Raw genomic sequence first — 14,153 nt, forward strand, 5'->3', positions numbered from 1 at the left:
AGTGCTGGTCCCTTTCTTTTTGGATGTATTGTCGTGGTTTGGACCGAGCACCATCAGTCCTACGTGCGTGCCTCGTTGGGTTGTATTTGCCTAGATAGCCATGTATATTTTGTATTATAGATTTAATAGGGAAATCTACAAAGACCATAGCAGATTTAGGCCTCAAACTAATAAAGGCATTCCCCAGCAAGGAGACAGGAAGCCAAAATTAAGACATCAAAGATCCCAAGGTTTTACCTTTATTTGGTGCCGAAGATTGATTTGTAGAAAAACCTTCTAGCTGTCAAAGTTCAACAAAATGACACATAATGGCTATACAAGTCTGCAGTTTGCATAAGAAATCACTGTTAATCTTCATGGAGACGTTCTGCATGGACATACTGTCAAGTCACAGAATCATGGTAAACAAAGCTATAAATGGGATGTCAGCATCACAGGGTTTTCAATATTGAAGATACACATGAACAGTAATAATTAAGGAGAAGTGGCTGTCCACTTAAGTGAAGGCATTAAAACTATAATAATGGTCACACACATTGTGTCACCTTAGAAGCAAGTATGATTACCTATAACCAAGAATAATTGTTTATACATCCTGCTCTACAAAGAGTGGCAAAAACTAGGTAGTGAAGGAAGAAGGAAGTACGATGCCATAAAAGAGGATTATTGGGTGATCTGTACATGCCATAAGTTAGCTAGAGCAGCTACACAAGGGCACTTATGCTGCATATCCCATATAAAGAAGACCTTAAACAGTCTGTGTTAGATTCCATTAATGAGAAAGGATCTTGGATCTGATGCACTAGAAATATAAGTAAAATGAGATTCTCCAGATGTAGGAGCATCTGGCCATTTGGGAAGAGGTGACCACCAAATTCTATGGGTCAAATATAAGTGTAGATCATTAAGCAGAGTGACTTTAGTAAATATGAATGATTTCCTTAAACTGTGTTACAAACGTTAATAGAATACTGAGGGCAATGTATGTGGCCAGCACCTAAATTTTAGCAAAACTTTTGAGGGAGACCCATATGAAAGATTTATACAACGTTTATCAATTTGGAATGGCCTCCGAAATCTTGGTATTGTGGTTTTAACATTTGCTGGGCAATTCAACTCAGAGATAGTAGTAAACAGATTAAGTAGTAAAACTCAATATGAATGTTAGAAGACGGGGCACCCAAGATCTTTCAGCACTGATACATCAAGATGGGGTTGGGGGGACTCAAACATCCATACACTATATGGAGATAGAAAATAATAATTTTTTCTATGTTATAAAGGATGTAGGTCTTTAAACAAATAAATAGGTGCAAATAATAATGTTTTCTATTTTACAAGTGACATGGGTCTCAAAATACATGAATAAATAAACAAATAAATAAATAGGTGCAATTCATATGTATTTTTTTACAGACACTAGGCTATGGGGTACTACAGACCATCCAGTGCCCAGAAATGGGAATGTTGGCTCTGGGAGACAGAGCAGTACCATTGTGTATGTGCACTGCTGATGAACACCCCTGCAAGATTCCATAGATTAAATTAAAAGCTTAAGGCTGGGATTCACTAGCCATTATGCTTGGTGTAAGGCTTTTACTCTAGAGTTATATATCAATTATAAAAAGGTCATGGTCATTGCAGATCTAGAGTTGCCATTGTTCCCTAACCTTATACACCTCTGTCATTACTTAACTATGGTTCTCTAATTTACCCTCAGATATATACAGTACATGAAGCTGTGCAGTTCACAGAATATACTGCTCTTTGATATGGGTCACTTTGAATACCAGGTCATGATCATTCGCTCCATGGCCTTGCAGATAAGTCAGGCTAAATAAGTCTATAGCTCCCAGGGTCAGTGGAAGCTCCACCTTTATGCAAGGGAATAATAGTAGCCATTTTCCATTCAGATGGGATGAAGGCAGTGCTTAGACTGTGATTAAAAAGAGTACTCAATAGTGTTGCTAATTGTTGTTGCAGCCTATGTAGAATGTTGCCTAGGATGTTATCAGGTTCCATAGATGCTGTGTTTTTGGCCTTAGAGAGTGTATATGGTTCCACTGGTGGGCTGTGAGAAAGGGTTCTGAGTTTGACTATATTTGTGCTACTCTGGTTTCTGAAAGCTTTTAATATTGATGGTAGTTTTATAGGATGGTTGACAACTGTAAAGGTGATTGGACATGATCCCTTAGTGATGGCTGCAGAATGTTCATGCTGGTGATGCAGTTTATTATATTTGTAATAATCAGGCTGAGTGTGGAGTGTTTGGAGGACCTGAGGTTATGCCTGGTTGATCTTGTATGAGTGAAAGGAGACCTAGATCTGCTAAGAAAGTATTCATCTCAGATGAAAGTGGGCCAAGATAATTAAGCTTGAAGTCACCTAGAATGATTATGTTATTATTTGTGGGACAGTTATTAAGGATGTTAGTCATGAGTGATTTGAATGTATCTAGGGAAGTAGGGGGTAGTAGACAGGCTGTAGCAATCAGTAATGGTTTGCTATTCTTTTTCTTTCCATCAGCCTCATTTACTTTTAATTTCCATAATTTAATTTTATTCTCATATTCTTTTTTCTTCCACCATGTCCTTTTTTCATTTCATTTCCCCATTTAATTCCCATACATTTTTATACTTTTCATAGGTTCATAGGTTCATAGGTTTATACTAGGCTATCTGCCCTAAGGCATTTATAAGCCTAGCCCAAATTTTTGTGGCTTACGCCACCCCTTATATGAAAAAATACTGTGCCCATTAGTTTGTTGTGCCTCTGTCCAGCAGTGACACAGAGATGATTCCCGGGGTAAACCTATGATCTCCCATCCACAGGTCTAGATTTCTCTTGAACAGAGTCAGCGAGGTGCTCTGCCTCACATGGACCGGGATTTTATTCCACAGCATAGGGAGTCTCTGAGTGATAAATCTATCCCTCCAGCACGTCCTATTTATATCCGTGCTAAGGTTTAAGTCGCTTGCTCTAGTGGTTTTGGTGGATTTGGATTTTTTGAGGTGGAGCATGTCCATTAATTCCGGGTTGGACATGGCCTTGTATGTCAGGCACATGTCACCTCTGAGCAGGCGGTATGCGACTGAATAGAGCTGGAGTTTCTTCAATCTGGCAGCATATGACAGATTTTGGAGTCCCTTTATCCTTTTGGTGAGGAACTTTTGGGGTCTCTCCAATTGCTGCAGATGTCGGGTGAGATACATCCCGAATGGGGCATTGTACTCGATCATTGGTCTGATAAGTGAAGAGTACAGGGGAACAATTACCTCACTAGATCTGGATGTGAATCCCTTCATGATCAGGTGGGCAATGTAGAAGGTCTTTCTAACCACTTTAGCAATGTGAGTGTCAAAAGAAAGGCCACTGTCAACCTGGGTCCCCAGGTCCCTGATAACCTCTTCTGTGCTTAGTGGATTGCCACCTATATGGTAGCTTGGGGTTACCTTGTTTTTCCCGAAGGGTATGACTATACATTTTTTGGCGTTTAACTTCAGGCCATGGCTCTGGCACCAGCTATCTGTTTCCGTGAGTCCCTTCTGAAGGATATCCATGTCCGATGCACTTTCCACTATGGCGCCCAGTTTGCAGTCGTCTGCAAACTTTGTCAGCCAAAGTCCTCCCATGTTGGCCTGTACTTCTGAGAAGTAGATGCCAAACAATAGGGGGCCAAGGACCTCATGAAAAATGTGACCTATAATTTCCTTTTGTCTTTCTTTTACCTTTCTCATTATTTAAAGTAAATACACATATGTTAATTGCACCACTTGTTTTTCTAAACCTAAACTACCTCCTTCTTTTTATTCTAAATTATCCTTCTCATGAGTTCATTTTTCTATTTAAATGGAAATATACGTATTTCCCCTCTTCTTCTTCTTCTTCTTCTTCTTCTTTCGGCTGCTCCCATTAGGGGTCACCACAGCAGATCAACTGTTTCCCCTAAATATGCTATTTTGCCTAGTACATAAGCATTTAACACATATGTCTTTTTCTGAAATGATAAATAACTTTTCCACCAATCTAACATTTTTTAAATTTATTCCAGTATCTCTTTCCATTGACATATTGCACTTTCATACTCCCCAACTGTCACTCCCAAAATCTTTATTTACTTTCGTGTGAAATATATTCCATTTATATTTTATCTCACAAAATACCTTACACTTTATTTTGTTTAACAACAGACCACCTTTTAGATCTTTATTACAACATCACTTACCTTATTTTTTCTGATATAGATCACCTGCATAGATGATACAAATTGGTAATATAACAGTTTTCCTCTCTCCCATCTTGCCTCCCTTATTTTCATACATGCATGCCTGTACTACTGTATTCATTTCTAACACAAATAAGCACATACTCATTGGGTATCCCTGTTTTACTCCCCTCTTAATACATATTTTTCCATTCATCCATTTATCATAACTTGGACCCATGAATTTTGATAACCTTTCTTTCTTTCTTTCTTTATTATTTATTTAGTATTACTTCTCCGCTCTTCAGAGAAAACCCTTCTAAGCATAGCTAAACCAAATAAGAGAGCAGGACAGTGCCTGTATTCCTATAACATAGCCAAATTGTGGAATACCCTCCCTCTCTTCCATTACCCAACTAGACTCCCTGAATTTCTTTAAAGCTGCACTAAAAAACTACTTTTTACATAATCCCAGCTTCTTCTTCTTCTTCTTTCGGCTTTTCCCGGTTAGGGGTCGCTACAGCGGATCACCTGTCCGCTCATGACTGGCAGTAGAGTTTTACAGTGTTGAGTTGCCAGCCCAGCGCCCAACCTTCCACAGAAGGCAGATGCATGCATGCACTCACTCATGCCTAGAGCCAATTTAGAATGTCCAATCCACCTACAGCATGTCTTTGGGATGTGGGAGGAAACCGGAGCACCCAGAGGAAACCCACGTGACCACAGGGAGGACATGCAGACTCCACACAGAAGGCACCCCAGCCGAGGATCGAACCAGAGAACCTCTTGCTGTGAGGCGACAACGCTAACCGCTGCACCACTGTGGCCGCCCCATAATCCCAGATGTACATGTGATATACAATGTAAGCCCCCTTAATCCCATAATTTATTCAAATATTTTCTTCCTTTCTAATACCGCCTATGTTTTCAATCGACTCCTTGACTGAAAAGCTATTATTGCACATCACTATTTTGCTTCTCTGCAATACAGCTTACCTGGAATATGGTGCATGTATAGTAACTTGTATAACATATGCTTTGCAATTATGTGGTTCTGTAATAGTGGTTTGTCTTGACTGTGGAGCCTTTCTCCCAGATTTGTACTTCTCTACTGTATTTCTTTGTTGCTTGTAAAATATGGAGTTTTTCTCCCCGGGCCTCCACTGTAAATGAGTTTGTTGCCCAATGGACTTTCCCGGTTAACAAATGCCAATAAATAAATAAATAAATTAATTAATTAATTAATTAATTAATTAATTAATTAAAGCTTTTCTCCTACGATGTATGCCTCTAAAATCTACCACATGGCTTCATTAGTCATTTTATCAAAGACTTTAGCTACATTTCATGCTATCAGTTTTACTTCTTTATTTTCTTAGAGTATGATTTCTACTTTTCATTATAATTAACTTTTGTTTCACCTCTCTTCCTTTTATATTATAGATCCCTTCTCCTATGACATCATCCAATACCACCCCCATCATTTTTGTAGTATTTTCATAAATATTTCAGTCAGTGTTTCCTAGTGGTATAATAGGCTTCTAATGTTTTTATATTTCTTTCATCCTTTTTCCATATAAATTGTATCACTCCACCAAATATGTCTTCTTCCATTATACCTTCCTTCATCCATTCATTTAATATTTTTATAAAAACTTCTCTTTCATCTTTATTCATTGTCCTTTAATGCTCAAAGCGTATACCATCCAACCCTGGGGCCAATTCATTCTTATCTTGTTTTATCAAATTCTCTAATTCCTCTACTTTTATATCATTTTCTAAAAATTTCTTTACTTCAGATATTTTTTTTCACTTTCTAGACTTCTAGCCCATCAATTTCCTCTTTTTCATATATTTTCCCTACACGATACTTTACTACCTCCATAATATCTTTTTGATTTTCTTTTATGTCTCCTTTGCCATTTAAGATAGCATTCATCAACCTTGCTCTCATTTTTACTTCTTTTCCTAAATAAGGAAACCTTCTCTCTCTCTTTCCTTTCAGAAAAAAATCTTTGTCTGTATAACATTTTTTTATTTTTTTCTCTATTCTTTTCATACATCTGCCTTTATATTTCCTGTATTTTGCACTGCCTTGTTCTATCTTTTTCACATAATTCTGTAATCATTTCCTTATATTTAATCTTATTTCTTTTTTTTCTTTTTCTTTCAACTTCTAAAAATATTTTTATGCTTTATATATCACCTGCTACCATGACCAATTTTCCTAAAATGGTTTCACTGTTTTATGAACTAGCCATAATATTTCCCTCTGTTATCATTTCTTCCTCCTTTTAAACTCTGAATTTAATTCATTATCCATGTTCCCTTCTTTATTATTGCCCCCCTCATTCTAGCCCATACTGCTCTATGATCTGAAAACTCTGCCACCTGTACATCCCCTGTTATTTATTTCATGTCTTTAGATAAACTATATAATGAATTTCAGTCTTAAAAATTCCCAATTTATATGCCCATTCTCCATTCTTTCCTACTTTTACATCTCCAAATTTTATTAATTCCCTTAACATCTTAATAACCTGCGTTATTTTCCTTTTTTTCTGTGTGTGTGTGTGTGTGTGTGTGTGTGTGTGTGTGTGTGTGTGTGTGTGTGTGTGTGTGTGTGTACATGTGTGTGATTGTGTGTGATAGATTCAGTGTGTCTGCAAGTGTTTGAGGATTAGTGTAAGGGCTAGGTAAGGGGATAGATTTAGTGTTGTGCATATGCATTTTTGTATTTAGCATGTATATGTGCTGTCTTGTGTATTAGCAGTTTTATGGAAAGGGTTTTTCTAACAAAAGTTGTAGAGTTATGGTTGTGAGAGGGGCAGGGTTAGGTTTAGGATTAGCATGTATTACTAAGGTGGGGCAGGGGGGTTTGTACCACATTCCTGAGCATCTCTAGAATTGAATGATTTAAATTTTTAGACTATTATTTTAAAAAATGATATTGTGACTAGATCTGACATAGGGCACCGAAGCAAAATCAAACTTTATGTAGTGCTGCCTTCACAAGGTAAAGGGCATTTATCATAGGCACAGCTGGAGTAATTGGTTTAAAATGTATAAAGATACTATATGCAATAAGGATTTTTTTTTTTATTTTTTTTAGGTAATGTTAAAAAGCATGCCAGATATGATCTTCATGCGTAGCTCTGTGGTTTTTCTAGAAGATACAGGAGATGTATCCTTTTGTGGAGATTATTTGCTGTGTTTATAGGATTTAAATTATCATTGTACATGGTGCAAAATAATTTCTAGATGAAAACTTAGGCTAAAGGAGTATTACATTTTGTTAATTATTCAGAAACTATATCACTATTCTGTAGGATTTAAAATCAGGGATTATTTGTATTATGGCTGGTTTTTAGAGACTATTTGGTAAGTAGATTCATGTATATGGCAAGTCCTAAATGCATGTAGTTACTGAAGGGTGTGTGGTTATTATTGATCTAGGTGAATTTTGAAAGGGAGATGATTGTATTTATAATTTCACTGGATGTTGACAGTCCTTCTCTGAGTATCCCTTGTCCTCTAATTTTATGGGATACGTTATTAGTTTAGGAAAGTATTTTTGTAAGTGAGGGCTGACTAGGCACCTCTGATTGCAGTATTTATTTATTTGTTTTAGTTTGTTTACTGGGGTAGTACACTGAACACTATACCGTATTTCCCTGAAAATAAGACCGGGTGTTATACTCTTTCCCCTGCCGAAATATACATTAGGGCTTATTATCAAGGGATGCCTTATTTACCCCCCCCCCCGTACAATAATCTACATTTATTCATGTACACAAATCAACATTTATTCATGCACACAAATTGACATTTATTCATGTACAAAAATCAACATTTATTCATGTACACAAATTGACATTTATTTGGTACTTTTCTGTTATTGGGCAACAGTTCTAAGTAATGCATTAACAGTTGTGTGAGAATTCTACATAAACAGTGCAACAAACATTTCAACTTCAGAATATCTCCACCTTGGCTTTCACAGTGCAATATTTCATGCTTAACAAAAAGTGCAGAAAAATCTCAATACATGTATATTGGAGGAGGGGAATAAAACTGAAAGCAGAAGCAATCCATTCTGTTGCCCCGATAATGGAAAAGTTATTCACGTACAGTCATGTCATCTTCTTCTGGAACATTGTCATAAGTCTCCAACCTCAAAATTCCGGCCTGAATTTCTTGCAACTCCATTTCCTGTAGAACCATTGGCCCCAATCTGTCATGCCTAGCAATAGAGCTCTCCTTAAATGAGCACTGCTTGTCCAAGTAGCCTGCTTGTAGTGCATTGGCAACACAGCTGTCAGTGATTTTATCCCATTAATTTTTTTCACCCAAGTCACGACCTCTTGCAGGCTAGACTTCACAAAGTTTCCATGCTGATTTCTCTCCATTCTATTTTCAGTGTAGTCATTGAGTTTCATGTGCAAATGGTCCTTGAATGGCTTGTTTATTGCAATATCAAGAGTCTGGAGATAGGCAGTCATTCCTGCGGGAATCATTATTTGATCTAGTCTTCTCCATGCAAGGAATTTCTTCATGTCTTTAGCACGGTGAGTGCTGGCTGAATCCCAGACTAGCAGACCTCTTTCACCACCTCACAAAACAAGTGGCAGCCTTACATCGACCCACTTCCTTATAACTGCTTGTGTGCACCAGGCTTTTTCGGTTTTAAGAATGTAAATACCTGAAACACTTTAAATCTTATCTTTCTTGCCCTTACTAATGATTAGAGGTGGGGTTTTCTTTCTATCTAGATGAATTGCCAAAATACAGGTAACTTGAGCATTCTCGTAACCAGTGGAGGAAATGTAGATTGACGAGGCACCCCTCTGATTAATTGTTGTTTGAGATCCTTGGCCCATAAACACTGCAGTTTCATCCACAGCAATCATGTTGGAGAGTTGGTATTTAGAAAAGTCGATGCCATCAACAAAGGACTTGAACGTAGATGCACGTTTAATAACTTCAGTATATTCCATCTTGAACAGTGTTGTTGATCTTCTTAGAGACAGTTCATATCACTGAAGGAAGCCATCCAGCCAATGTTGTGATGCTTTGAATTCTTCTCGGGATATTTCTAACTGTGGTGCTATTGCAAGGGCAAATGCTTGAATATCAGCCCTGTGCACAACCAAAGCCTTTACTCTCCTGTTAGCAATCCATTCACAGATGATGTCTTCCAGCTCAGGAAATAATGGTTGCCGACCTGATCCACACTTGCACTTCTTAGCATTTCCCTCATTGGCCTGTTGACTGAGGTTATCGTACGCTGCATGCCATTTTAGGACCATTCAGAGATCTATCTTCTCTTTTCATAAAGCCGTCAGATTCTTTCTCCGGGAGTCCTCCTTGATTCCTTCCTTGTACTCGATGCAATAGCTCTTTCTTTTTGCACTCATCTTGTCGGGGGGTAATTGAAGACTTACAAGATCAGAGTGGCAACACAAAATGACAATGGTTAAGAAGACACAATCACAGCCGTTCGTTATCAAGTGCGCGCGCTTTACACACGTTGTCTGTACTTTGACCAATCAAAGTACACCTGCCAGTGTTTATGGGCCAAGGATCTCAACTGTCGAGTGTGAGTGATGATTAGGGTTACAGTAAGAATCATGGAGGACTCCCAGGGAAAGAATCTTACGACTTTCTGCAAAGAGAAGAAGTTGGGTGTCTGAATGGTCCGAAAATGGCGAGCAGAGTATGATAACCTCAGTCAAATGGTGTCAGTAATATTATTTTAGAATTCAACACGTCCATCGTGTGTTGTTGACAATCTTAACTGGGGCATATTTTTGGGGTAGGGCTTATATCATGACCACCCTGGAAAACCATGCTAGGCCTTATTCTCTGGTTAGGTCTTATTTATGAAGAAATACAGTAGTAGATATACAGAAGAATATGTAAGCACGTGTTAATGTGAAGAAATATTTTTGGGCAATATGTTCAAGTTTCAAATATGGATTAAAAATAAAATCAAATTGGTAGTTGTTTGGTCACATTTTCTAGTAAAGTAGCTCTATTAATAAAGAGGGCTAAAACCCTGACTACAACTCGGTTGATCTGCATTTGATTATGGATAAGACACCTGCTGAAGCTGCCATGCGGGAGGAGAAGAATGATGAGGCTTAGCCTAGTCACTTCTCTTCAGGGGAGGGGTGGTTTAGCAGGTCTTTGGACATACTCCGTGTGGTAGAGTCCATGAAGATGCTGTCTAGATGGCAGGCTGGGCCATATTTATATGATATGCAGAAATGTGGCCATACAAGTCCCACCATTGCACACCAATGTTTGGACACTATAGGCACATGTAGAGGACATTAAGGCTTAAAGTCCAAAGCTTATCATGAAAACGTGGATGATGGCTAACACTTGGCAAATGATATCTTACCTAGCGGAATGAAAAAGTCCATAGAACAGCTTGGTGGATAGAGCTATATGATCAGTGGGGGCATTAATAAAAATTACTTTACTGGCCATAATTTTTAAGACATGACTCTACTCATCTTATACTAACTGTTTAACAAACTCACTCATGGTAAATGAACAGATTCAGACAGTGAAGTCTTATGATTTTACATAGCATGCTATAATAAAGTAGCGATAGCCATCAGAAATGGAAATCATGGTGGGCTTTACTCCCATCTGTCAAGGTTTGATCCTGAGAGTGAGACTTGAAGTATCAGATGCATAGTCCAAGAAGGAAAAATTCCAAACAAAAAAAACTACACCCCTGCCAGATATTATTGCTATAGTACCATTTTTTCTTAATTAGATTTTTGTTGATTTATTTATTTTTTCTGACAATTGCTAACATTAACCATCAATAAAGATGTATTTGGTGGTCATATAATTCAGACAGTCAATGAATTTGACATGATATGCAGGGCACATAGTTCCCATGACTTGTCCAGAGATATTCAAACCAATTATTTAATTTAAGGAAACAACTGCTACCTTACCTAACAGGAATTATGCAACAGGCGATTTAAAACTTATCTGCATTTCTCTGCTTCCATATCGGTTCAAAAGGCAAGAAAACTACAAATTTTACCTCCTGGGGAAGTGAAGGATTTTCTGTCTTGCCTTTGTGTTTTGCAGGTGTACTTAACCATGGTTAAAACAAAGACTATATGGAAAAAAGTATATACTTAGTAGAGAGGTACTGCCACAGATGTTCCAATAAAGTTACTCACTGGAATGAGATGTGTTCCAGTAACTGTTACTTTTAGCCAAAGAACATATACCACATTATGATATAAAATAGTACCATAGTGACTCAATATTTATTTGTCACTGCTTCCAGAATACTGCATCTCAAATATTTAAGTGTGTGTGTGTGTGTGTGTGTGTGTGTGTGTGTGTGTGTGTGTGTGTGTGTGTGTGTGTGTGTGTGTGTGTGTGCGTGTTATATGAATCAAAGTCTGTGTACTGCAAGTAACCGGTCAGAGCATTCAATTTCTAGGAAATCACATCCACTTCCTTCTTACAGAATGTTATATGTTAGCATGAACTGGCAAGAACTGCAAAAATAAATCACATACTTTTGTCTGGTTGTGCATGTTTACATTCATAGAAAAACATGTATTAAAGTTAAATACATTCTTTGCTTTTAACTGTTACTTTGAATGCACTTCTTTAAATAAGTATTCATTCATGCTTTTGATTTCTTAGGTGAGTGGAATTACCACATTAGGAGAAAATATTGCTGACAATGGAGGTGTCAGGCAGGCATATAAGGTAAGAAACTGCATTTTAGCTTTATTCTTTACATAAAATAAGTACTGCGCATTTATGTGCACTTTGGTATTATAGTCGCATACAGCCACATGATATACTGATGATCATTGTTTTATGAAACTATGAAAGCAATTTTCTGTTATTACATGCTTTCTTGTTTTATTTTAATTTTTGCTATGCAAATGCTGCTGTTGTAATATATAATCTAAACTACATTTCTTTAAAGGACCACTATGGGCAAAAATTGAAAAAAAAAAAATTTTTTATCATGCCTTGACACTGTACACAGTCTAAAGGTGCCAGCATTTTAAGTACTTATCGCTAATCTTTATTTTTTCTAATTCTGAATGCCCTCATGGTAGCAGAAATATTGATGTGATTTTTTTTTTCTGGAAACCTCCTTTTTGTCCATAGTTCACTGTGAGGGCAGAGCTGAAAATATTACAGTAACCTAGTCTTTCTTGTCACATGATAGTCTTATTCACATAAAGGAAGTGACTTATTCACATAAAGGAAGAAGTAAAAACTGTCACATCAGACAATTATGGGTAAAAATGCCTGTGACTTTTTTGGAGTCAGTCTTATGCATTCTTTTTTCTACATACGCCTTACGCCATCTGTGAAAAGTTCTTTAAAAAGGATAAAGAAATAACTGAAATAACATAGCCTTTAAAAAAATAATGTTTTGTGAGTTTTACATCCTGCCTTTCTTCCATAAGAAAACCAGAATGTTATACTCCCAGGCTTGCAAAGCTCAGCTAATTAGTGATATTACTATCAGTGTTTATCAAGTTTATTTACCTTCAAGCTATAAAACATTTATTTTTATTTATTTATTTATTTATTTAAATTTGTTGACCAGGAGTGTCCGACTGGACGTAGGTCCATTTTCAGCGGAGGCCCGGGGAGAAAAGCTCCACAGTAAAATAAACAGACAGTAGTTACATTGGATTACATAGTGATTAACAATTTAACATAGCAATTACTTACAACATATTTACAGATGAAGAACATAGTACATCAGTAGACAACTAGAATCTTTATCTGTGAAGTACATAACAGACATTAACAAATGTTACAATGAGAAGTTCCTGCTGTATAATAAGTACTAGGCTTATGAGCATCTGAGCTTGCTATAATCAAGGTAGTTAGTGGAGTGGAAAGAAAGGTAGTGGTTGGATGGGGTGGATGATATTAGAGTGGGAGTTGCAAGGGCATAGCCAGCATGTTTTAGGTGTGCTTTTAGTAAAGTTTTGAAGTGGGTGCATGATGGTACAGAGGTAATTGTGGGTGGGAGTGAGTTCCATAATTTGGCTATGGCACAAGAGAATAGTGCTTCACCAGCAGAGTTATTGACTTTGGTGATCTGCAAGTGATTTTTGTTGCTGGATCTTAGTGGTCTGGTGGTGCGATAGGGTTGGAGTAGATTCTGGAGGGATGGGACATTTAGTGGATGGTTTACTAGTTTGTGGGCGAGTGAGAGTTGATACCACTGAAGGAGGTGAGGGAGTTCAAGCCAGCCCAGTTCAGCAAGTGAGAGACAGTGGTGACTACGGTAGGATGCCCCTGTGGCGAATTTGGCGATTTTGTTGTAGCAGGTCTCTAGCTTGTTTAGATCACATTGCCTTAGGTTGGTATATATTGGAGAGGCATAAAGTAGGGTGGAGATAAGGTGGGAATTTGCTATTGAAATATTTGGTGCTTTGGTGAGAAATTGCTTATTTCTGTATAATGCTCCTAGTTTTTTGTGGACTTTTTTTATGGTCATGGATATGTGAATGTCAAATTTTAGTTTATTGTCTATTTCCACTCCTAGCAATTTGGTGTGTTCAGTTGGGTATATAGTGGTGTTGTCTTTTGCTGTGATGTTAAAGTGAGTTGTTTTGAGTATGTTTGGTGGGTTGGAAGATGAGTAGTTTAGTTTTGTTTGGGTTGAGTATTAATTGGGCATCGGATAACCATGTTTCAACAGAGGAAAAGGCTTCCTGTGTGACTTTTTGCAGTTTGGGTAGGGACTGGGCTGAGCAGATGATGGTCGAGTCATCTACGTATTGTATGAGTGTGCCATGTTTGGTGGCAGAGGCTAGATTATTGGTGTAATCCTTTTAAGGCCAAAGGAAGGGGAAAATGAAGATTTATATGACAACAGAAAGTCAAACAGACAGTTCTAATCGCTTTATGACTTCCATTGGAG

General features: G+C 37.5%; 1 protein-coding gene across 3 annotated transcripts in view; it reads left to right on the plus strand.

Annotated features, from left to right (window-relative positions):
* MMEL1 (membrane metalloendopeptidase like 1) overlaps positions 1-14,153 on the plus strand; it is a 1,737,390-nt gene that overhangs the window by 1,581,895 nt on the left and 141,342 nt on the right. For all 3 annotated transcript variants that reach the window (XM_044062979.1, XM_044062980.1, XM_044062978.1), the window contains exon 20: positions 11,894-11,959. In XM_044062979.1, the coding sequence (XP_043918914.1) occupies positions 11,894-11,959 (66 nt within the window). The remainder of the gene's footprint in view (positions 1-11,893; positions 11,960-14,153) is intronic.

Source organism: Protopterus annectens, chromosome 2.part1 (assembly GCF_019279795.1).
Source record: "Protopterus annectens isolate FY-2018-M chromosome 2.part1, PAN1.0, whole genome shotgun sequence".
NCBI lineage: Eukaryota > Metazoa > Chordata > Ceratodontiformes > Protopteridae > Protopterus > Protopterus annectens.